Source organism: Chionomys nivalis, chromosome 15 (assembly GCF_950005125.1).
Source record: "Chionomys nivalis chromosome 15, mChiNiv1.1, whole genome shotgun sequence".
NCBI lineage: Eukaryota > Metazoa > Chordata > Mammalia > Rodentia > Cricetidae > Chionomys > Chionomys nivalis.
Window position 1 is genome coordinate 4161423 of NC_080100.1, and position 26191 is coordinate 4187613.

Here is a 26191-nt window from a genome sequence, read left to right on the forward strand (position 1 = left end):
CGGCCGGAGCCCTCGTCGGAGCGGGCCCGTCATATGACAGCGGCGACACAGCGGCCAGCGAGCGCCGGTGTTACCAGCTCCGCTGCGCCACGGCCGACCGCTCCTGGGGTGGCCCTCGCCGCGCCCCGCTGAGCGGTCGCCTGCCGCCGCCCAAAACCCCGCGCGTCCCACCTATCCAGCTCCGGTGTCAGGAGACCCGGGGAGCCCCCCGCCAGAACCGAGCCTAAGATGGCCACGCTGCTCCGTAAAATCGGGCTCATTCGCCTGCACAACCGGGACACGGAGGACCCCAAGCACCACCATAACCACCGCGGTGGAGGCGGCGGCCAGCAGAGCGCTTCGCTGCGCGGCAAAGGCGGCGGCAAGAGCGGCGGCCACAAGCAGCAACAGCAGCAGCAGCAGCAGCAACACCCCGGGGGCTCAGGCGACGCCAGCCCCGGGCCGGGCAAGGGCAAGAGCAAGCGCGCGGCGGAACTGGCCGCGCGCGACAAGCAGCCGCAGCCGGCCGCGGGGGCGGCGGGGGCGGCGGGCGCCGGGGGGCCCCGGGAGCGGGCGGCGGGCGCCAGGGCGGGGCCGGGCCCCGCGGTGGCCGCGGCGGCGGCGGGCGGCAGCCTGGTGCCCGCGGCACGCCAGCAGCACTGTACACAGGTGCGCAGCCGGCGGCTCATGAAGGAGCTACAGGACATCGCGCGCCTCAGCGACCGCTTCATCTCGGTGGAGCTGGTGAACGAGAGCCTCTTCGACTGGAACGTGAAGCTGCACCAGGTGGACAAGGACTCGGTGCTGTGGCAGGACATGAAGGAGACCAACACCGAGTTCATCCTGCTGAACCTCACCTTCCCGGATAACTTCCCCTTCTCGCCGCCCTTCATGCGGGTGCTCAGCCCGCGACTGGAGAACGGCTACGTGCTGGACGGCGGCGCCATCTGCATGGAGCTGCTCACGCCGCGCGGCTGGTCCAGCGCCTACACCGTGGAGGCCGTCATGCGCCAATTCGCTGCCAGCCTGGTCAAGGGCCAGGTAAGGTTGCGGAGCCAGGGGCCAGGGGTAGGGGTGTGTGGGGGGGGGGGGGTCGAGGCTAGGCCGGAGCTGGGAAGCAATGTCTGACCCCTCCAGGGACAAGTAAGAGCTGGTCCATCTCATTCTGACCAAGTCTACATGGGGACACTTGGTCCCACTGCCTCTGCTTTTCCCTAAGGGATTTATTTCTTCCTGTCCATTTCTGCAACCCTGATCTCCGACGCTGGTCTCTCTGGCTTGTTGGTTCTTTCTTGCTTTCCATTTTCTGCTTACCTTCTTACTGCAGGATCCTCTCTCCTTTTCTCTATTTCTTCCCCTGGCTACACTTCACTCCCTCTTTCCCTTTCCCTTCTGATGGTCCTTCTTCCCTCCCCTCTTCCATTTCCACAAATCCCTTTTCTGTTTTCCGCCCTCCTGAGTTTCCCATACTCTCCTGCCCTCCTCCAGTTTTCCTCCTCTCCACTGTCTAAGTCTCTGGTCAGCGTGATTACCACAAAGGTGCGAACTTTTCCTGAAGCCTAGGATCTAAGCGTCCAGCCCAGCACATCATACACAGGCACATGTGCGCACACGCGGGCAGACACACACACACACACATATACACGCTCTCGCACACACACATATAGAGGTGTACACACATAAAAGCGCATGTATACATCCACTTTCACACATGTACGTGAGCATACACACACATACATATACACGCCCTTGCACACACTGCATGAGCATATACACACAAACACACACACACACACACACACGTTTCTTCTTCAAACCTCTCAGGTGGACTCTATTCAGACCAGGCCAGCTGCCTGCCGATAAGCCCTCTCCCCTACTCCCTCCCTCCCTCCCTCCCAGCAGCCCACCCTTGTAAAGGTGAAAGTTCTCTAGGAAGCCTCTCTTCACACAGAAGTGTGGTCTTTCCTAGTGTTAGATCAGGCCAGACTCCATTCAAGAAAAGCTGCCCTGCCCAGCCCCCATCTCAGCCTGGTACTTGCCCCTTGGAGGAACACTTCTGGTGTATATGCTGGGCCCCAGTCTCTTTCAGACCTTGTCTCTTCTCTTTGTTTACTTGTGCCCCCTCTACCTCCCTCCATGGGTGTCAAAGCTAAAGATTCAGCCAAGCACAGAAAGGAATGCTAGGCAGATCTGAGCCTCTCACGTATTGCATCATGGGGCCACTTTACAGAGAAACAACCCCTAAACTTATAGAGATGAATGGCTTTGCCGAGAGAAGCCTGCCACCCAACTGCAGGGAAGGACCTGCTGGGTCTGTTTTCTTATGTTCTGTGTTCTTGGCCACACTCAAATCCATGGTGGGCATTTTCTAACATCGTATTGTCAAATCACATTTCTATCTGGCTTGGATATCTTCAGCATGTACAGAGAATTCTCATTTCCTTTAAAAGACCCCCAATGAACTCCACATGGTCCTTGTACAGCCAGCTTATCATAGTCGATCATTTCTTCCTTGGTGCCTGTCGCTGACGTTTCGCTGCGGGTACACACACTAATCAAACACGCTAATCAAACGGGGCTTATTCTACCCATTTCCCTCAAGGCGGAACGCCTGGGGTTTAGAAAAGAATGAGAAAAGAAAAAGAAAGGCATCCCAAGGCCAGCGAAAAGGTCACTGCATCCTGAGCCATCCTGCCAGTCCACCTTTTCCAGGGGTCACAGTCCTGGTAAGAGTAGGCTGGGCATGAGGACCCCAGAGCAGGCGCTATAGCAGAGCAGGCCAATGCTTTGACAGCCTGCTTCCTTCCCCTCACCATGAGACACTGGCCAGAATACAGTGTGTGTGAGATTGAGCGCCTGCTCCGCCCCCCCCAGAGATGAAGGCTAGCTCTGTTTCCCACTGACGCTTTGAATACGATGGGAGGATGGTTCCCAGAAATGCCGTGGTCATTTGTTTATCAATCACTTCTCGGGGAAAATGATGTGGAAGGTCAGAGAAGAGGAATGAAATCTGCTCCATAGACTCAAGTCTGTGGCATTATGGACTTGGGAGGTATTTAAGCTCCAGTCTGCATTCTGAGGTTCAGGGAAATAATGGTTTTTGAATGAGGAAGTGCGATTTGTAAACAGAAATGCCTTGATAAATAGTTTTTACACTTTTTACTTAATGCTGCAAACAACAGCAGCTCCCTCAGTGTCCGTCTGCGTCCAGGGCTCTATGTGTATGTTCTGTTTCTTTATAGAGAAACCGAACGGCATTGCAGATGAGAGGGTCTCTCACTGAAAACAAAGTTAGCCGCATTTTCCTCCTTAGTTTGAAAAGCAATCAGACCCTGTTCCGTCCACCTAGCAGGTTGCCTGGTATTATCTGATGAGACGTGGTACTTTTGAAGTGGTGGCCAAGACTTGGTGCTTTTTAAAATAGGCATTTACTCTCCCTGTATTTCCTATCCCCTGGTTTCAACACACAGTCCTCCAAAAGGGGGTGACAACGTGGTACACATGAAATATTCACAGGCAATGAAAGAACTGAAGAGATGAATAGCCATTAAAGTTTTAAGGGCCTGGGTTTGACGGGACAGCAGCATCTCTGGTAACCTGAGGACTGTGACGTCTTGGTCCCTTTGCAGAGCCGTGGCCAAGGGCTGCTCGCCGCACCTGTGGTAGGACGCCAACTATTTCCATAGTCACAGGTAACCCGCTTTGGACCCATCCAAAGACCTGATTATCTGTTCCGAGGAAGCAGGACCGCTGTTGGCCCATAATCACCTAAAAGGACTGTTAGCTCCTAGTGGCGCTGTTCCTCTCTTTGCATTTCAAATTTTTAGGGTTTGTGTCCTTCAGCTGCAGTTAGAAAAGGCTTGTTTGTCCCTTTCCTAGAGGAAAGTGCTCAAAGCTCACTTAACTTTCTGAATTGAGAAAACACCCTTCCAGTGTCTTCAGAAGCATCTCAAGACAGCTTTAAGAGTGTAACGTGTAACATTCGAAAGTATCTGTTTAATAATGTTGTCTACAAAGTCAAAGCTCAGGTTTGTTCTGTGTGTGAAGAATTCAGGAACTTCATGAGGCTTTTTCTGTACCGAATGTGCGTCTTGTGTTTCCAATGTGACCTTCACATTATTACACTGTGCATGACTCTGAATTAAATGAACACATTTGTTTCTTATATGCTATAGGCTGTGTATAAAGAGACGTACGCCTCTTACCTGTTTATGGCTAAATCAAGGAATTCTAAGCAGGGACTTTTTTTAAAAAAAAGATAATACTGGACCTCGAGACAATCCTCTTACATCAACCTCCTGAATGCTGGGGTTACAGGTGTGACCCTTCACACTCAGCAAGAGAGATTCTTGGCTAATGTTTAGTCCTCTACAGTTGATGAACAATTTCTGGGCCTTTGACATAATCCAGTGCAAATGTTAAAAGCTTGTAGAGCAGTGTCTGTCTCCTGTGTCATGCACAGAGCCGTAGGAACGCAGTTCGCAGCTCCACGGTTGGCGGCGTTAGCTTTGGATCGCTTTCCGAGTTTCGCTTGAAACTGAAGGAAGCTGCAGTGTCAGCACAGAGCTTGCACTAGCAGGCATCACCAACAGTTTGCACTAGCAGACATCACCAACAGTTTGCACTAGCAGACATCACCAACAGCTTGCAATAGCAGACATCACCAACAGCTTGCACTAGCAGGCATCACCAACAGTTTGCACTAGCAGGCATCACCAACAGTTTGCACTAGCAGGCATCACCAACAGTTTGCATTAGCAGGCATCACCAACAGTTTGCACTAGCAGACATCACCAACAGCTTGCACTAGCAGGCATCACCAACAGTTTTCACTAGCAGACATCACCAACAGCTTGCACTAGCAGGCATCACTAACAGTTTGCACTAGCAGACATCACCAACAGCTTGCACTAGAAGGCATCACCAATAGCTCGCACTAGAAGGCATCACAAACAGCTTGCACTAACAGGCATCACAAATAGTGAAACTCAGTGTTCTGAGATCACTGGGAGCAGAGCCTGCAAGCCTAGGCCCACTGGCTCCCAGAGTGAAGAGGAGAGTCTGGTCATAGCGTGCCTCCAAGCTCACCAGCATCTCCAGGTGGTCGCATTCCGTCGACCAGGTGCCTCCAAGCTCACCAGCATCTCCAGGTGGAGCACATTCCGTGGTCACACGCCTTGCAGGCAGCCCTCCCATGGCTGCAGATAAAAGGCACTTGATTACGCCCTAACTCAGGGCTCTCTTCCGATGCTTGCACACTTCCTGAGTGTCCCCGTTTTAATTAATTAGCTATGATTGTCCTCAGAGAACCAGATGGCCCTGAATGACAGTTCCTCTCCCTTCTCCTGTCCCCCTCAGAACTGAGAGTCTGCCTTACAAACAGTAGTGACAGCAACAGCTAACATTTCCTGTTTTCAGTGCCACAGTCTGGCCAAGCTGAGCACAACAGCAGCCACCAAACCTTTCTGGGGCTACAGGTGTGGAAACCACAGCTCTTCAGAGTCAGGATGACTTAAGTCTCCATTTCAGCTTCTCCTAGCATCTCACCGGAGGTCAGACCCCTGAGTCAAAGGTGTAAGAAAACGCTGCTTACAGGTGGCTGTTCATTCATTGTCACCTACATGATCATCACTGTCGCCCACGGAGAAGCAGCAGTAGCCAGGTCCTCAAACTCTCAGGACCCAACCATCCTCCAGTCTAGTGTTCGGATAACAACTGATCAGCAGCTGAAAGAGTGCCAAGTTTCTAAGCCTGTATTGATGAGGGAACCTGGCAGAATCGTCGCTTGTCCGAGTGTGATGCCTGAGGGAGGGCCATGCATCCCAGCTGGCCCATCTGCAGCCCTGGAAGGGGTATAGCCCAGGATCCACATTAGAGCTTGCAGTCTGCAGCCAGGCCTGTGCAACCTTCTTAGAAATTAGGATATTTTACTAACTTTTTGAGAATTTTATGCATGCACCCAGTGTAACTCCTTCCAGATCCCTGCCCCATACCCCCATGTCTCCCAGCTTCATATAACCTGCTCTCTAGTGTGTTCCTATATACTCAGGATGTGAACCCATCCGTGGTGCCTGGATGACTTACCAGAGGTCTAAAATCAACTCTCCCTCCCGCAGAAAGCATCAGGTGCCAGTGGCTTCCCAGATAGATGTGCAAGCTCACAAAACCCCCGCCCCCACCGCCATTGCTGGGTTATTTACTGGTTAGATCTGGTAACCAAAGTCACTGAAAGTTCATGAGACCAGGAGCTCTGTCATGTTTTGATCCAGGCATCCCTGACCTCTGGCGCTCTCTCTCTCTCTCTCTCTCTCTCTCTCTCTCTCTCTCTCTCTCTCTCTCTCACACACACACACACACACACACACACACACACACCCTCTTTGATGGTCTCTGAGGATAGGGACCTCCTACCTTGTGGGGGTCATAGAGGTGTCCCGTCTATAGCTGAGCCCTCCACAGTCATTGATTCTCTGCTCTGACCAGTTGGAAATTTCCATTCTAAACACCCTCTGTCCAATATTTTGACATTGTAAATACCATGTTGTCATCTGCAATACTCACACTCAAGAATGGCACACTCAATCAAGTTACAAAAGCAAGTGGGCAGATTCGATGTTGTGTTGAGTCGTGCTCATAACTGTCCTGGAACATGTATGACCTGTATGTAGACTTCAAGTTGGACGTATGACACTGTGGCAGAGAGTCCAAGTTCAGGTGCACATGCAGGATCAGAAGCAAGACCCTTCCTGAGACCTCTGTCCTGAGCAGCAGACCAACCAGCAGCATTTGCACAAATCCACACCATCATAATGAGCGACCCAGGCCACCAGCCACTGAACTCCTCAGCCCTGCAGCTTCTAGCCCGCTGCAATGGACATTGTGTGTCCAAGCTTTGTTAATTTGCAAGTTGTCTCCCGGAGGTACCGTGACCTGGTTCCCATGACAGACCTTCATTTTCCCACAACTCAGAAAGCTAGACATCAAAAATCAAGGTGCAACAGAGCCTGCTTCCCGAGGCCTCTGACCTTGACTTGTACGTGGCATCATCCCTCCCTGATTGTCAGCCCATTCTCCCTCCACGTGTGTCTGTCTTCTGGCCTCTTGGGATGACATAGTCCTAGTGAATTAGTGCCTATTGAGGACCTCAATTTAACCCGATAACCTCTTAAAGACCCTGTCTGCAGATCAGGTCATGTTCCCAGGGTCTGAGGGCTGTGGGCTCGACATTTAAACTAGGATGAGGGAGACATACCCAAAGCCAACCCCTATGTGGATTTATTAACTAGTTGGGCATCTTGGTTCCAGAGAGCCTGTGGCTGGTTTGTAAGGCATCATGAATGAAGCCGTGCTGTGAAGGCACAGGATGGTGAAATGACTGCAGTGCCAAGTCAAGAAGTGTCAGCATGCTCCAAGGGAAGCCAGGAAGTCTACATCCTGCATAGTGTCAACTAGGGTTGGGGTAGCAAGTATGTCTGATTCACCCCGAGGGACAAGGGTTTTATTCTTATGAGTCACTGTGCTGTTTGATCCTGTGCTGCAGGGAAGGGACAGAGATAATTACCAACGATGATGACTCTGCAGCTTGGAGTATCGATATGCCTGACTATTTGGAGAAAAAAATAGCTACTTGTTCTCCTATCAAGTAGGGCAGGAGGAGGACACAGACAGGACTCTGCATCCTAAAAATAGCCCCACACCAACCCCAGTGCTCCGTCGAGAGCTCCCGCCCCCAGTACCTAGCACAGTTAATAATAGGAGCTACCAATCTCCTGCCTTGGGAGTCCAGAGAATCAGAGTTTGCTAGGACAGGAAGCTGGTGTGTGTTTGCTCACCTCTCTGATTTGACTGATGGGGGAGAGGCCTCTGTTTGAAGAGACGCGCATGCACGGTTACTATTGTGTCATGAGATACTATGTAGAAATTCTGACAGTAACACAGCCCGAAGACTCCATTGTCTCCTCTACATCTCTTCTTTGATCCCCAGGAGTGATTCCTCTGGGTCAAAGTTTAGAGGGAGAATGACCACCCTCTATGTTGGGGACAGATAAGGAACCAGCCATAGTGGCTCTCGCATGAAAATAGTCAAAATAATTTTTAATAACAATAGAATAAATGGACCACTTATATGGATCCTCTGTGCCATATTTCAACTATCCCTATGGGAGATTTTGCTGCTTGGTTGATAAGGAAAAAGAAGGGAGGCCACGTGACTGTTTGTGCTTTCTGTCTGCCCGCAGTTCTCACATGTGGGAACATGTATGTGCCTGACGATCTTGACTCTTCCAGTGTCGAGGCCCAGCCCTCAGAGCTTAATGTCATGGTCTAGGTGCAGACCCTGACAGAGGCTGCTGGTAAGCCTCTCTCTGGCCACTGTGAAAGCAAACCTTTCCTTCCCTCTGACCGCTTACACAACCCAAGGAGGAGAAGGCTAGAGAGAGACAATGTGCTCAGGTCAATCCACCCAGCATCCCCAGGCCCAGCTGGACAGAGCTGGGGATGGGGATGGGGACACCATCTGTGAACAATCCATTTGTGAGAGCATCCTCAAGGTTCTGTTGCTGGAGAAGTCACTCCTGACATCCCTGTGGTGTCTTTTTCTACTCTGTGTAAGTCCCTGGTCCTCTCTTGGCTTGTTAATCCTGTGAGTCTAAGGAACTTCTGTGAGCAGGGGCACAAGGATACCAGACTGGGGAAGCCAGGGGGAGCAGAATTGGGACCACCTAGGGCACAAGGATACCAGACTGGGGAAGCCAGGAGGGAGTGGAGCAGATTTGGGACCACACAGAATGTCAAGAGTATCAGACTAAGGAAGCCAAAGGGAACAGATTTAGGAACATCCAGGAGAAAAGGCTGACAAGTGAGGGTGGGTGTGGCTATGAGAGCAGGGAAGAAGTTAGTGGGGTGTGCCCTTCTCCAAGTAGCAAGACAGCTGTCTTCAGGGGACACACACAGGAAGGGACCACCATGTATGTTCTCCCAGTCTCCAGACTCCCAAGAGCTTCCCTCTACCCCACCTGTTGCATGGTGTCTCGAAAGGCAGACCTCTTTTGTTCAGACTTCGCACTATGAACTTTCTAGAACACAGCCGTAGGTCACCAGTATCACTCAGCACAGTGGCAATCCTCCATGCTCCATGGCCCCATTGGGGTCTCACCAGCCCCTCCTTCTGGAATGCCTTCTGGCCCTTTTCCCTGGAAAGGGCCCCTGTCCATCCTTCAGAGTTCTGCCAGCATGCCCTGGCTCCTCGGGTCCCAGTGGTGACTTCCTCCTCTGTTCCCATCTGCAGTGACTGTAAAACACTCCCTTCCTGCATGCCCGACGAGGCACTATGAGTTGGTGGTCATATTTTCCTTCTCTTTGTGGCGTCCCACTCCTTGAGCAGCGTCCACACCCTTCACAGCCCCCTTTCTGACGCATAACCTAAGAATGAGAATATGCATCGGGTGCTTCTGCTGTCAGTGAAGGAGGACTGTGGGTAGGCAAAAGGAAGCTCAACCTTGGCCGCCCTGGACTTTTCTGTTTTGAGGGTCTGGAGACTTATATGGCTCCAGTCCCTGAGAGCTGAGGGCCTATGGCTCCAAGCTTTAGAAGCCTGAGACTTACTGCTCTCTCCTCTCAGATTGGAGGCTCTCTCGCCATGGCTTGCAGTTTCCTGGTACTGGCCATGAACCTCACTCTCTAGCAGCAAGGGGCGGTGGCTGCAGTCAGTGGTGAGCAGCAGCAGGGCGTGCTTTCTGTTGTCCCAGCACAGTGGAGGCCTCAGATGCTGGGCCCCTCAGTGTTATGGTGACCAGCGTTACAGCTCTGAGATGTAGGGTGTCAGGATGCTCAACCTTGAGAGAGACTGGTATCTCCACTCTCAGGCCCGAGGTGCCTGAGACCTTTGGTCCTTGCGCAGCTTCACAGAGTTTTTCCCGAAACCGAGTTCCAGTTTCTTATCTTCACCTCTCCCCAGTCCTCTGCCATTTCTGTTTGCTGTATTTCTACCCCGAGGAAAGTCACTCATTTGTGCCAGCTGGTCCTCATCGCTACACTGATGCGGCCAGCTCTGCTACCACCTTCCTTTCTGCTCAGTACCAGCTCAGCCCGCCGGACTAATGATAAAGATCACATGTAGGCAAGGGAAGGCTGCTGATAAATGCCTCTTATTGTCTAAGTGTTGCAACACCAGAGGAGGGCACAGGAGACTTCTCCTTGCTAGTTCCAAGAGTGAGGAAGCAGCCTGCGTTAATAACTACAAAGGGAATAGGGTAAGGGCACTGCCCATGGTCCTGGATGCAAATGAAAGATTACATTTGCGCCAGTTCCTGTGGTCTCATGCAAATCAGCAACTCTGTGTACCAGCTACCAGCCTTCCACTGGGCCCCTTGGGAAGCGCTTAGCCTCTCGCGGGGTCATCTAGAGCTCCCCACAGCTCGCGATAGCAAGAGGTCTGGCGTGAGCTGTTTGGAAACAGTCTTTGGCAGCAAGTAGCTGTGATTGCCGTGTCTCTTCCTCAAGGCATCGCGGTGTGTTCAAAGCAGCCCGTGCTGGCATGAGGAGAGTCCAGCTGGCTGCTTGACTGATAATCCTTGGCTTCAGACACCTGCATCTGAGGCACAGATTACGTGTCTAACAGCTGTCAGTGGGAAATGAAACTGTCCCAGCATTTTAATTTATTTAAAGGAAAAATAAACATTAAGAGGTGTGCTTACAGTAAAGACGTCTCATCAACATTAGCGGTGTTTTGAGAGTGTTTGACGGTGCTCTGGCAATGCCTACATAATTATCGTAGAGAGTGGGGTCCTTCTAACTGGTCCCCCTTCCTAGGAGCCAGCAGCTTACACAGAGCTACGGACCATTTCATTAAATCCTGGCAGCAGCCCCTGAGGTAGGTGTTGTTGTTGTTCTCACATCACAGAGGAGGAAACTGAGAACGTGCAGGTGAGGACTTGTGTGCCAGAAGTCAAGGGAGACAAAGGGACGGGGCTGAGGCACCAGCAAATGCCCCAGGATCAGAGCCATCCATTCTAGCGTCTACCGAGTCAGCAGCCACCACTCAAGTGCCATACAGAGCTGGTTTGTTCACCGTGGGTGACGGTGGATGGTGCCCGTGTGGCTTCAGCAGTCAGGACTGAGCCAGGCGAGGGACAGTGTGTCCATCAAATTAGGACCATGGCTCTGAAGTGTCAGCAAAACCCAGATTCCATGGAGCCTTGTTGAATCTATTGTGAGAACGGAAAGCAGGCCTTAATTCTTTGAAACTGTAAGAGAAAGATAATTATCACCGTTTTATTTCTTCTCTATACAAAAGAGAAAGGAATTTTAAAGATTCTGAAAATAACTCAAGAATGAAGTGCTTTTTAAAGATAATTATCACATTGGCAAAATCAGTAAGATTGAAGAAATTACTACTTTAAATATAATTTCTGTAAAATAAATACCAATTTCCCGTCACAATATTTGGCAAGCATTTCCCCTCACCCTCAGAAAAATTGTTAGATTTTTGATGAGGGAGATAAGGAAAAGCTATCTCTATATTGATAAGATTACACCTCAAGTTAAAATGTGCTCAGCCCATTCAGGAATTGCAGAGAAAAATCTCCAGATAAATGCCATTAAGGGTACTTTCTGCTTTTAATCTTAAAAATCAGACTTCTCCAAATTTCAGAATCTGGAGTTACAGATTTCCCTTTATCATGGCAGTGGTAAACAACAGCTTTTGGTGGGGGGGTGGGGTACTCATATTGGACCTGCTGGGAACACTTCTGACAGCCCGTGTGACTTCTAAGAGTTAGGAACTGCATGAGGTGACTTCACAGGAAGTGGGGTTTTGATGGGATTGTATCAAATACATAGCAATTGCTGCAAGCGTTCATTTGTTCAGGGATCCCTAGAGGTTAATGGCACATGTTATGCAACGTGCCTTCCTGGCAAGGGGACATGGAGATGCTACAGGAGAAACCTACCAAGAATGGAGTTTGTTGCTAGTTTAACGAGTTGTATTTGGCTGGGTATCACAAGCCTATGAAACAGCTTTTTGCCAGGTATCAGCATATCCCTTTTTAATACTGTGTGCTATTTCCCCTTCTTTGGAAGACAGCAGAACAGTGTATGAATCATAGTTGTGTTGTTGTTGGCTTCTGTTTTGTTGTTTTGTGGGGGGCACATGCATTAGGCATTGGGGCCCATTTCATCTAACAGGAGGGACATAGGATTGATTTCCGGTGTCCCCTTCACTGTCCATCTTTAGAAAGAAAACCAAACAGCCTTTCTTCTACGCCTGGAGCACTAAATAGTCACCAAATAGGCTAGACTGTCTGGCAAATGAGCCCCGGAGGACTGCCTGTCTCCTGCCGGGGTCTAGGGTTACAACGTGGGTCCTCGGGATTGCAAGGCAAGGATGGTTCCAGCTTCTGTACCTGCTCACAGTCAGAAGCTCCTCCTGCGGCTCTTGCCTGCAGCTCTTGCCTGAGGACTTGTCATGGAGCAAGGGTCTGCCACCCTGTCTTTTTGTCTTTGTTCCCCTCCTTCCAGGTTGGCCTGGAGAAGGGAGGGGACTAAAAGGAGCTTTGTTGCCCACAGTAGCAAGGCTGAGTTCTCCAAGGACAGCCCCTGCATCCCACATACAGGCAGGAAGGCAAGCAGAACACTAAGGGATTTTTAGCCCAGCCCTGTGCTTGGTGCCCTTTGCTTGGCTTTAGGATGGATGTTAAAAAACATGGCAATCTGAGAGAGCTTGGATAAGAGTTTTTGTTGACTGCGTCAATCTATAAAACTACATAAAACTTTAAGGACATTATCTTAATTTATAAATAGGACTAACCTGATAAAAAGTGAGCTTGAACTCTACTGAATTGAATTAGGCTGATGATTTTATTAGCAATTCTGTTTAAAAAGGATCCTGGCATCTGCCTTTTCATTAGCAGGAGTGATGGAGGCCCTGTGGTTCTTCCTGAGGAACACACAAGGAGAAATAGATTCCTGGAGCCTCTCCCCCAAGCACGTGGCCCCCTCAAGGTCACCTCCACAGAATGATGCTTTAGAAACACAAAATAAAATGCATTAGAAGACTGTCATGGTTGGCTACAGTTGCTACATTTGTAATATGATGAGCTGAGCTGTAAGGTTAAATGACACTCTACTAACACACTATCAGGACCAAGAGGCACCAGCAGCGACCCCCACATCCGCCAGTCATGAGCCTCTGCCATGTTTACAAATGTGCACGGTTATGATGTGACGTTTTTTAAACGTGGAATTCCTTTTGTGATTGTTCTGTTATTTGGGTCAGCGTTTCACTCTCAGCCCAAGCTAGCCTGGAACTCACTGTGTAACCGAAGCTGGCTATCTTCTGGCCTGGGGAGCACTCAGGTCTCAGCCCCAGGGAACACTCGGGTTCCAGCCCCGGGGAGCACTCAGGTCTCAGCCCCTGGGAGCACTCAGGTCACTGCCCTGGGGAGCACTCAGGTCTCAGCCCCGGGGAACACTCAGGTCCCAGCCCCTGGGAGCACTCAGGTCTCAGCCCCTGAGAGCACTCAGGTCCCAGCCCCTGGGAGCACTCAGGTCCCAGCCCCTGGGAGCACTCAGGTCTCAGCCCCTGGGAGTACTCGGTCGGGTTCCTGCCTTGGGGAGCACTTGAGTCACAGACCCAGGCAGCATTGGGGGAAGGTAAGAAGCTTCAGGTGGCATCTACTTTGAGATAATGGCAGTCTTGGAAATGTCAAAAAAAAAGCTTATTCTACAGCCAGAACCCCTGGGAGAGAGGGTTACAACCCTCACACGTCTTGGTTCTGCCGTATTACTGTTGGGTCGGGTTAAGATAATATCCTGGAACTGGAGATAGACACGGGTTCTAATCTCATTATTCTTCCTGACCACACTTCACTGCTAAGCTTAAGGTGCCTCCCCTAAAGATGAAAAGCCCTCAGCCCACCACACAGGGGAACCCCCACACTGGGGAAATGATGAGCATGGAGATACCCAGAGAAGAGGCGATGAGGAGACCACCCTTCTTTGAAGGACTAGAACTTGCTAAAATACAACAAATGGTAACCACAGGCCCAGCCGTGAGTTTGCAAGCAACGCCCACTATGCAGAGTGATCTGCTGTTGTATCAGAGTCTCCTGCCCACGCTGACGGCCGGTTGGCTGAAATTTCCCACACTAAGCCCCAGTTCAATCTGAGGAAGCTCAGGGTAGCCCTCTTTCTTGTTCTCTCACGCCTGCAGACTCTCAGGATGAGCCCTGGCCGTGGATTTTGTGGATTTCACCTCACGCTCATCAAAGCATTTCATCACACCATCACAAGTCACTGACTTCTGACAGTGGCCACCCGCGATGGACAGCTGAGGCCCGCAGTGCCCAGCTACCTCCCCTTGTACCACGGTGATTAAACTTTGCTTTCTATTGGAAGCTGGGAGTTTTCACCTGTATAAGTCTGTTCAACTCTGATCTCCTAAGAGTCCCGTTCGATGGATGGGAGATGGCCCAGTGGCTGAGAGGGCTTGTTGAACAAGCATGAACCTGAATTCAGATACAAATACCCATGTAAAAATCCAGGCATGGCCACTCATGCTGTAGTGTCAGAGGGCAGGGGGCAGGGGGCAGGGGGAGTTGCAGGCTGCAGACATAGAAAGATCTCTGGGGTTTGCTGAACTCCAGGCTAGCCCTACAAAATGATTTCATCTTTCCACGGTAGAGGAGCCTACAGGAATAGCTTAACCAATCTGGGGCCTCGGTGTGTTGTCATAACTACCGATATAGGCATGACGTGGTTTTGAGTATCATGGTTGGCAAACAGAAACAGTCTTGCCCGGCAGCTCAGACTGAATCCTTGTATTTATTCTTCACATTTATCCATGTTTATCATTTCTTTCTCTGAATCTAATCTCACTTGAAAGCAGTTCAGTCGTTCTATCCTACATGAAATCTTGAGAGTCTTCCATTTCCACCTTTGCGCCGATCACGTCTGCAGCTCTGGGAGCACGCTCAAGTCTTAGCATCATGCTGGGCTTTCCCAGCATCGTCAGATGTCCCTGAAGTCAGCCAGAGCCCTCCCCGGCCCTAAGGATCCACACTTGGCTCGAAGGGCAAACCCGGCAGGTTCTGCAGTAGCTTTGAGTCAGTGCTGATGTTCTGTCCCTGGTGGGAGTCAGTGGCTTGGTGGACATAAGCAAGGGTAACTCTCAGGTGACCCCTCTCAGGACTGTTGAAGGACTCCTGCCAACTCTGTGGTCAGAAGAAACGCAAAGTCTTCAGAACTGTTTATTGCTCTAGTAGTTTGTATGAGATTGCCCCCCGTAGGCTCATAGGTTTGAATGTTTGGTCTTTAGTTTGCAGAAGTGTTGTGGGAAGGATTAAGATGTGCAGCCTTGTTGGAGGAGGTGTGTCACTTGAGTGTGGGCTTGAAAGCTTCAAAAGCCAGAGTCATTGCAGTTAGAGCTCTCCGTCCTCCACCCCCTCTCTGTCATCTCTAACTTGGAATAAGATATAAGCTCTTAGCTATATAATACCCCAGCCCTGTACCTGTCTGCTGCCATGCTAACCCAAATGTGGGAGGAATTTCATGAAGGATACCAAACAAGTTGCCCTCGGAGGAAAGGAGTGGGGGCTTGACCCACAGGTGCTGGAGTCGTTAATTGAAGTGCTGAAGTCCAAGCCTCTGATTTGGGCTCAGCTTTAGAATAAACAGAACAACTGGGGGTTTCTGGAAGGGTTTGGCATAAGAAACAGGGAGCTGGCAGTCTTGAGAGGCAAGACGATCTCATTGATTTCATAGGCTCCTAAGGGTGACAGGAATGAACCACGATATACCAGGCTCTCAGTGATCACTGGGAACCCTGGCTCACTCTCCTCTCTGTGGAGCACAAAGCCAGGGTAATCTTCTTCCCTCCATGTGGTCTCTTGTTGGAACATCATCTGACTGAACCAGTGAGCCCCTCAGAGGATTTGGGAACTACAAGACCACCCAACCCTCACTCCACTGCACCCAAAGCAGAACAAGTCCCTGCACAATTACGGGCCCATGGATCTGAATCTCATGGGAATTCCTATACTTCACCACTAAGTTGGGATTCCCAGCAAGGCTCAGGCAAATGTTAAAGTTGCTGCCGTGAAGACGTGGCTGATATTTCCAGCTATGAAATCCACTGAAATGCTACTTTGTAAACACTGGGTGGGTCTCAATAAAAATAACACATTGGTATCAACTGGTCCTCTAAAGTCAAGCCCAGTGGAATAATACAAAGAACACATAAGCCATCGTGTCTTCCAGAAGCATGTGTCTGCACACCATGCAATGGCATTTGCCTTTTCCTTGGCATGTTATTCTTTCTATACACTTATAATGAGAATTGGTTCAATCCCAATTTTGTACTCGCTCTTAATTTTCTTCACTTTCCTTCAGTTTCTTTTATTTTTCTGCCTCCTGCTGTTCTTTAAATCAATAAGTCATAATATTCAGATGTGAATAGTGTTGTAGAAAACACTATTCAGAAGGTTTAACTTTGAAGCTGGTGAGCAAATCCTTTACCCATAGCTTTTGCGCACAGCCTCTTAAGTGTGGCGCATATGAAGGGGAAGATTATGAGTTTGGGGAGCAGAAACTACTGGAAGAAAGTGAGTCACATGAGTAGATATAGGGGTGCATAATGTGTGCTCAGAACAGATGTGGAGGGAGAGCACAAGACATGTGACATCTGCCCCCCCCCCCATTGGTTAATGGTACAGTGATACAGATTTGTGATCTCTAGGACAGTTTCGTTCTAGAATATTCTTAGGACTTTTAAAAACAAATGCCTTAAGTTGCATACTAAGCAAATTTAGAAAAGTAGGTCTAGTGACCTAAGTCCCATGCAAACCAAGAGTCCAGTGGTTTGTGTAAAGCTGAGAGGAGTTTGGCACCATCTCCTCATTCTGTGAAGATTCTCATCTTGTTCAGTGTTGAGTATTGCATATGAATGACAAGTTCCACCTATCTCACCCAAGGTGATGAGATGCTGTCTCTAGACAAAGAGAGCTCAGAAGCAGTGCCTGTTGCTTCCCTCGGACGACCACGCACACCTCCTGGGTGTTTCTCCACTTCTCTCTTTCATGTTCCCAGGCCTCATCAGAAGTGACTGCTTCCCTGATGTGACAGGCTGCTCACCCACTCCTGGCTGCATTGCCCAGCTAGAGAAGGCCTTGGACAGAATATGGAGGTCACCCATAGGAGGACAAGATAACTCTTGGCTCTGAGCTGCTGACAGTTGGCAGCAGGTGATTGGACTCTGGAAGGCACAGCAGGAGAGGCTGCCGTGACCCTGGAGACTTCATTGGTTGTATGAGAAACGTCCCAGAGAACTCCAGTGTAAAGCTAAACACACTAATGGCCTTTTGAGAATGGATTCACCCTGACCCGGTGGGGGCGGGCAGATCTTTTGCCCTCTGGGTGTTTTAATTCTTCAGAGATGGGCATTTAAGACTCTTAGGGGTCAGTGTCTTGCTGCCCAGAGAGTAGTTACAGCTTTGAGTGATAGCTAACATCACCCTTACAAAGGACTTTTGAATCCTCGTCACCAGAATCAGGACACTTCTTAAACATAACAACCAATTTTCATTTTGTAGATTTTCCAGATTTGAGAGCTGAGGGGAGTGTCTGCCGTCTCTCTATAAGAGGGAATATTTTAATTTCATTACAGGAAGTCAGGAGGGAAGGGAAAGTTGGTTGTCACCAAGGCACTTGTGCTAGGCTCCCGTGTTTCTCGAGTTTGGTTAGTGCCTTCTAGTCCCTAGGGATCTCTGCATGTCAGGACGGGCTCCTTTCCAGCATGCCCATTTTGCTTGCCTATGCTGAGACTTTTTGCAAAGACCCAAATTCAAACAACACATACAGCTGGCTTGGTGTTAAGTCTTAGTGAATCTTCACCGTCCTGTCTACCTCCAGCCTTCTTTAGGCCCCAGTCATCTGTTATGGGAAGTCTTTTGCAGGTTGCTCAGTGTATATGACTAGGTCACGGTCCTCTCTCAGAGGACCTGTAATGTCCCACCCATCCACCCAGGCTACCGCACTGTCCCGTTCTCCAGGAAGCCTCCTCCTTCCAGGCTCCCATGAATTGGTTGCTTGCCTTCCATCCCCAGAGTATTCCCTTGTGGCCTCCTTGAATAGCTGAGACGTGTGTCCCCACACCCAGGAGGAAGCAAGCCCTTAATGCGTCTGCATGAGACTCATTGCGAGCTGTGTCTGTGAAAGCGCTGTCGCTCCGCCATCTGTGTTTGGGTTCCATCTCATTCGTCAAATGCAGAGAAATGCATGAAAATACTTCCCGGGGGGGGGGGGGAGGCTGGCAGAATCATGGAACTCCTTGGGCAAGCCCAGAAGACAGCCAGGCGATGTCACCAAATGAAGCAGAGCAGGTGTCTGTGGGGGTACAGCGAGATGAGTCACTAGAGAAAGCTGGAGGGTAATGGCAGTGTCGGAAGAGTGGGCATTTTTAGCAACTCAGCCACACTCCGTGCAAGGACACTCTGTGGTTGACACCAAGGACAACCACTTCACTCCTAGTGCCGTGAGCATTCCAAGCGATCTGAAGTTCCTGCCTCTCCCTGGGCATTGCGCCTGCCAGCCACGGTGTTTTTGTGAGTGTGAAGTGGCTCTGCAGGGTTTTGTTGATGTCTGGTAGCCTTGGAAGTGTTCTGCTTTACTGTTTGCCTGGAAATCAGCCGATGGCCATTGGAGAAGTGAATGAAAACTCACTGTCCTCACCTTGCCAGGCAGCGTGTTCAGTGTGAAATTTAGTCGTGTTTGAAGACCTTTCTAATTGTCTTTTGTTTCTTCTTTAGAAGACCTTTCTAATTGTCTTTTGTTTCTTCTTTAAATGATCTGATTTTTCTTACCTGGTTATAATCACATCTGAGAACAATCAGGAACTGGTAGCTTTAACAGTATGGTTGGGGAAGACACCAAACTGCCCCGAGGGAGACCCCAGACCCATGCAAGGCGCATCAGGAAGGACATCTTTGTTTATTGGTGTGCTCCTTGTGTCTGTTCTGACTTTACTAAAAAGTACAGATGTTTGTTAGAATAATCCCCAAACGTCACCACCAGTCTGCCCCCAAGGCCCACAAACAGCCTACGATCACCCTTCCTTCTTGCTCCCAGCAGAGACCATTAAGAGTTCATTAAGAGTTGGAATTCATTCAGTTGATACTTTTGAAGTCTTGACTCTTTGGGTGTGGTCTGAGGTGCTACGTGTGCACCAAGAGCAAAGAAGTGTGCTTGCTCTCTTGGGAGATCGGAGCAGAAGCAAGCTGGTTCACACCTCCCCGGAGCTGCGGGACACTGCGGTTTCCACCCTGTGTGGTGTTCAGTGAGTCTGTGTTCACACCTTCCCAGAGCTGTGGGACACTGTTGTTTCTATCCTGTCTGGTGTTCAGCGAGTCTGTGTGTTCCCTTTGGATCCCTACAATAAAGACAGCTTTGTAACTCTCACATTATCTGGTGCCCAACATGGGGCACGAACCCACGACCCTGAGATTAAGAGTCTCCTGCTTTAGTTCATGCCTTCAGACGACCCACACTGCCTCTGCCTCCTGAATGCAGGGATTAAAGGTGTGGGCCACCACCACCCAACTGGTATGTGCCTATTCTTATTGTGGATTAATATGTCATGTTTGGTTAATATTTCTATTTCCTTGGGAGGCCTACTAAAAAAAATAAAAACATAGCTAAGATTTGTTTCTCTGTATGTGCATGCATGCGTATATGTATGCCAGTGTGTAGATATTTGTAAAGTTAAAATGGATATTTAAAATACATAAATTTTTATTCAAATAGGATGCATATAGATATTTACATCTTAACTTCAGAGAAATATCCCCAATGTTAGCAATATGACAATGAGAATTATCTTTAAATTTTTTTTTCTTCTAAATGTACCTACCTCTAAAAGGCAATTAAATGACAAACGACAGGTATGGGTTTTGTCTTTTGCTGCTAACTTCAGTCATCTGCCCTCAGGATGGTAACTGTTTAAAAGAGAAATAGATGACTCCCTGATTCCATCTTCCAGAGATGATTCATGAATAAGCTGGAGTTGAACCCCACCTCCATCTAGCAAGCCAGGCGTGGTAGCCCATACCTTTAATCCCCTTATTTGGGAGGAAGATGCAAGCAGATTTCTGAGTTCCAGGCCAGCCAGGGATGCATAGTAAAATGCTGTATTTTTATTTTTTTTATTGAGCTATATATTTTTCCCACTTCCCTTCCTTCCTCCCTTCTCTCTTTCCACCCTCTCCCTTACTACACACACACACACACTCCCAATTCTCTGGAGCTGTGGACTGATGTCTGGTTATCCTTTGTTTTGCTTTATATCTTTTATCCACTTATCCGTGAGTACATACCATGTTTGTCTTTTTGAGTCTGGGTTACCTCACTCAGGATGGTTTTTTTTTCTAGTTCCATCTATTTGCCTGCAAATTTCATGATGTCATTATTTTTTACAGCTAGATAATACTCCATTGAGTAAATTACCACATTTTCTTTATCCACTCTTCAGTTGAGGGGCATCTAGGTTGTTTCCAGGTTCTGGCTATTACAAATAATGCTGCTACTAACATAGTTGATTGAGCAAGTGTCCTTGTGATGTGATTGAGCATCCTTTGGGCATATGCCCAAGAGTGATATCACTGGATCTTGAGGTAGATTGATTCCCAGTTTTCTGAGAAACTGCCATACTGATTTCCAGAATGACTGTACAAGATAGAACTCCCACCAGCAATGGAGGAGTGTTCCCCCGACTCCACATCCTCTCCAACATAAGCTGTCATCAGTGTTTTTGATCTTGGCCATTCTGACTCGTAAGATGGTATCTCAGAGTTGTTTTGATTTGTATTTCTCTAATGATTAAGAATGTTGAACAATTCCTTAAATGTCTTTTGGCCATTTGAGCCTCTTTTGTTGAGAATTCTCTGTTTAGCTCTGCGCCCCCTTTTTTAATGGCATTATTTGGTATTTTGTTTCCTAATTTCTTGAGTTCTTTATATATTTTAGAGACCAGCTCTCTGACAGATGTGGGGTTGGTGAAGATCTTTGTCCATTCTGTAGGATGTCATTTTGTTTGGTTGACTATGTCCTTTGCCTTACAGATGCTTCTCAGTTTCAGGAGGTTATATTTATTGATTGTTGCTCTCAGTGTCTATGTTACTAGTGTTCCATTTAGGAAGTAGTCTCCTGTGCCAATGTGTTCAAGGCTGCTTCCCACTTTCTCTTCTATGGGGTTCAGTGTAACTGGATTCACGTTAAGGTCTTTGATCCACTTGGACTTGAGTTTGTGCGGTAGATATGAATCTATTTGCAATCTTTTACATGTTGACATCCAGTTATGCCAGCACCATTTGTTAAAGATGTTTGCTTTTCCCATTGTACCTTTTGGGCTTCTTTGTCAAAAATTGGGAGTTCATATGTGCATGAATTAATGTCAGGGTCTTCAGTTTGATTCCATTGATCCACCTGTCTGTTTTTATGTCAATACCAAACAGTTTTTATTGCTATAGCTCTATAGTACAGCTTGAGTTCAGGGATGGTGATGCCTCTGGAAGTTCCTTTATTAAACAGGATGTTTTAGCTATTCTGGGTTTTCTGTTTATTCATATGAAGTTGGATAATATTCTTTCAAGGTCTGTGAAGAATTGTGTTGGGATTTGATGGGGGATTGCATTGAATCTGTAGATTACTTTTGGCAAAATTGCCGTTTTTACTATGTTGATCCTATATACCCAAAAGCATGGGAGATCTTTCCATTTTCTGATGTCTTCTTCAATTTCTTTCTTTAGAGATTTAAAGTTCTTGTCATACAGGGCAAAATATTGTATTAAAATATTTTTTTTAAAGTGCTGACTTTGAGAGAGCTGGTGATAAGGGGCTCTGCTCCATTCTGGTTCAGTGGGTGAACCAGCAATGAATACGGAATTTCTCCAAAGACTCGGAATTACCCAGAAGACAGAACACAACATTTTATCTAGGACCTCTCAGAAGGCATGTCTTCCCAGGGGTCATCTGTCCCCCCCAGTGGCCCACAGTTGTCTGGGCACCAAAGAGCCCACTCTAGTTTGGTAGGGCAGCCACTGTTACTCTGTGACTAACAGAATGTGTTTTCTCCTGAAAGGGTCAGAAAACCCTAGACAGGATGGCAGTGTGAGAGGTGTTTAACCGCTGTAGCTCTCTGACTAGAGAATGCCCGAGATTTTTGTGTGAAGTCTGTGCCGTAGAAGGTGGACTTCTCAGAATCCACTTCTCAGAGGTCGTGCACTTTCTCAGCATTCCCATGTGCTCACGTGACCCCGACACACACTTACACAGGACCCGGAGCCATGCCGGCACAGTGGTCTGAAGCTTACACATTGCTCTGCCCATATCCACCAGGCTTCTTTCTGGTCAGTTACCTCTGTAGAGACTGCTGGCCCCGCCACACCCCACTGGAAGAAGACCGGGCAGACAGTCAGGGTCCCATAGCCCTCCCCTGTGTAGCAGTACATACAGTCCATAGATTCCTCCTGTGCTCTCGCTACCATAAACAAAGTCTCCCAAGTGGGGTGCTGGATCAAAGGGCAGGGTCACGCTGCTTACTGATTGCACACATATCAGCAAATTGCCTCAGGTGAAGTTACCCTGAGCGAGCTCTGACCTCTTCACCCCCATAATCACTGAACCACCCACCCTTACTGGTAAAACATGGCTGTTTTTTAACTTGTATTTTCTCGTACTATTGAGACTTGGCATCTATGCCTTACGTGTCCTGGTTGTTTTGTTACCAGTTCCTTAGAATTCCTTCGTTTCTAGCTTGTTTTTCCCCTGTGAAGTTTGGACACTGCCAGTATTTCCTACATCTTCTGTGTTCTCCACCTCTAGTGTTTTAATGGGAAAACAAACCCTGGGTTGTGCACATTTATTTTTGGTGGTAGATGCCGTGAATAGACCACCTCTCTCCAAGCTCTCCCACAACAGTCTGTCTACACCAATGGCCTTCAATTTCACATCACTTGGCGTCTCTCTCCATCGCATGAACAAAGATCGGCTTTGCTACGCTGCACACAGGGCATGGCTTTCTCGTCCAAGCTTTCGTAGCTAAAATATTTCAATTATTTGTCAAGAATTTTACTCAGAGCAGAAAAACTCTGGTGCCAACAGGTGAGTAGGCCTGGCCAGAGACTTGAACTTCAGAGTCAAGGCTGAAGCAGGCATGACCCCTGTGTCGGGCCCCAGCCCTGACCCAAAGCGTGTGGGCATCAGGTCCGCAGCCCTTCCTAGCTGGACCCCCCAGAGGCTCACACCGCTTGCCGTGCAGTCCCTTGTGGGAGGTGCCCACTTGCCAGTTCAGCTGTAAAAGAGATAGAAGAGTCACACAGCAGTTTGGAGGGGGCACCAATGTTCCCTATGTCAGATCACATTCCTCAAAAGTAGCCTGGCCCTTACCACTCCTGCATATCTGGTTCTGCCATCTTCAAACAGCAAAGTCAGTGTGAGGCTGAGTCTCAGTGATAGGAAAACCCCTCAGTAACGCAAGCACAGGTGGAACAAAGCTGGAGAGGAACTGGACTGGGTCCCTTCAAATCGTAAGGCTGGATAAAGCTGCTTTTGTTAGCCTTTAAATCATAAAGCAAGCCAAAGTCAATACCACCATCACAGAGTTAAGAGGAATTAATTTCTTTTGCTAGTGTACACAGTACACCTGGGTGACCTTTCTAGCTGTGAGAAGAGGGCAGTTTGGGTGGCTTTTCTCTTTAGCTCCTCTGGACATTCCCTGATACTCTTCATGGAAGCTCCTCCACGGCGTCGCCCAGAAACAGCCAGCCCCTGCCCACTTTCAACAACATTGATAGATTTTCCTGTGAAGCCCTGAGGGTTCTGAAGTTGCTTGCCTTGTGAAGGATTTTCCCAGAGACTCTAGATCAGAACCTGAGTGTGGCTGAAGGTCCAGCTCTACGGGACCTTCAACATGGCATGTGTGTGAGATCTAACTCTACGGGACCTTCAACGTGGCATGCGTGTGAGATCTAACTCTACGCCAACTTCAAAATGGCATGTGTGTGAGATCTAACTCTGCAGGACCTTCAACGTGGCATGTGTGTGAGATCTAACTCTACGGGACCTTCAACGTGGCATGTGTGTGAGATCTAACTCTACGCCAACTTCAAAATGGCATGTGTGTGAGATCTAACTCTGCAGGAACTTCAACATGGCATGTGTGTGAGATCTAACTCTACGCCAACTTCAACATGGCATGTATGTGAGATCTAACTCTGCAGGACCTTCAACATGGCGTGCGTGTGAGATCTAACAGTACATGAGGTTAACAAAAGAATAATCATTGAGGTTAAGTTGGTCACCTGATCAGCAGAGTCTGGGTTCTCAGAGTGTTAACAACGGTGACAACGCATGGCATGATGAGAGTTGGCTATTCTGTAGCTCAGTGAGGCTGCATGTCCTGGCTCATCGAAGAGGAGTCCATGAGGGGCTGACATTTCGGGTGAATGTTCAAACATTCTGGGGTTCAGCCCTGATTCTAGAACTAGACAAAGGTTTATGGTGCTGCCCTACTACCACAGAGAAATTATCAGGCCCCAATTCTCCAATCATTCATTTGCAAAACTACAGCTGTACTTAAAATTAGCCCAGCTCTGGTGTGTGAAACACCACATGGGACACATTGAAAAGTGGTGATGTGTGCACCAACAGTAATATAAGGATTACAGTTCAGGTAATAGGGGGTGATTCTACAACAGTCAGCGTGTGTTGCTCCACGAACTTGCCTAAGCACCCACCAGATGCTGGGCATAGAGCTGTGCAGGGCTTGCAGAACTCAGTGCCTGAGCAATGCATGCAGATGTCAGGGTCAGAGCCCTTGCTGCAACAGAGAGGAAGACATGAACAGAACCATAAACTACGACTCAGTGTTGCACGGTCTACAGATGGCTCTGTGACTCTGTGCTCCTTAAACCTTGCCTCGGTTTCCCCCTTCCCAGGAGAAACTATGGAATTCTCACCTGGATGAAGACTGGGAAGTGTACATATGTCCTCAGAGCAGCGTCTGGCATAAGCTTTACCTATACCAGAGTAGAGTAGGCCCTGCTTGAAGGTTTCCAGGGATGCTCATAAAGCAGGTGGGATTCTTTCCATTAGTATAATTCTTGCTCAGAAAGCAAAGGCTACATTGCCACAAACTCATACAAAACAAGGAACCATCAGAACATACCCTCAGAGAGGACTGGGAAGTACTCGCAGCCACCCCAGTTACTTATAGAAAATGCCTTTTCTCATTTTATTCGGTCAGAGAAAAATCAGCTCCTCGGTTTTCTAAGCTTTTCAAAAGAGACTAGAAGCTGGAATTTAGAACTAGCTTCCTCCCTTGATGGCAACCTTTAGTCTATTTTATTGTAACAGAACACTATGTTTTAGACTGAGGTCCCCAACTTGTTTTGGCAACACACACTAAGCTGTTTCCTGCCATATCTCTGCCCTATTTCACTGGCAACATAAAAAAAAGTGTCGGATCTCATTTGCTCTGGAGCCAGCCCCAGCTGCTTGGAGCACCTGTATGCCAGCAGGCTTGAAAGAGTTCTAAAGGACTTAGTGCACCCTCACGTCGTATAGCAGCTTCTCCTCCTCCAGCTGGTCACAGCACACTGTGGGGTTGTTTTCTTTGTCCTCAGGGCTCTGAATTTGCACAAGGCATCGTGTTAGTAGACAGTGGGGAGTAGGAAGACAATGAGGGTGGTCGTGGCGGTAGAAATGAAGGAATCATTTGAGGAGGCTGGGGATGGAGGAAGCTTTACTCTCAGGCCATAAAATAGAATGTTCTGGTCATTGCCAGCTGGGACCTGGAACCCCCAGCCTTACAGGAGATGCTTGCCCGGAAGGTGTGGAGAGAGCAGGTGGAATAATCTAGAAGCACTGAGGTTCCAACTGGAAGGTACCCAGGCCTCTGGGAGCTAGCCTCTGGGTGGCTGCGAGCTTGCTCAGCCAGACCTGACGTGGAGCAGGCTTTTGGAAATGGAGTGGTTCTGTAAAGTGTATTGGGGTGACCTGTGTGAAGGGTTTTGCACCCACTTAAATGACTCCAAACAACACTTTGTAGCTTTTGAAATCAGGGTGGCAAGCAGTCTGCGGAAGCACCTGGGATCCTAGGGATGGGAGACTCTGGGCTCCCCTCCCCCTTGCAGCCCTGAGTCCCAGCAGGGAGGGGAGGAGTCCT

General features: G+C 48.8%; 1 protein-coding gene across 1 annotated transcript in view; it reads left to right on the plus strand.

Annotated features, from left to right (window-relative positions):
- Positions 1–215: 215 nt before the first annotated feature.
- The window catches only part of Ube2ql1 (ubiquitin conjugating enzyme E2 Q family like 1), a 42565-nt gene continuing 16589 nt past the window's right edge, over positions 216–26191 (plus strand). Inside the window, exon 1 of the mRNA XM_057790217.1 lies at positions 216–1020. Within this exon, the coding sequence (XP_057646200.1) occupies positions 229–1020 (792 nt within the window). The 5' untranslated portion in view covers positions 216–228. The remainder of the gene's footprint in view (positions 1021–26191) is intronic.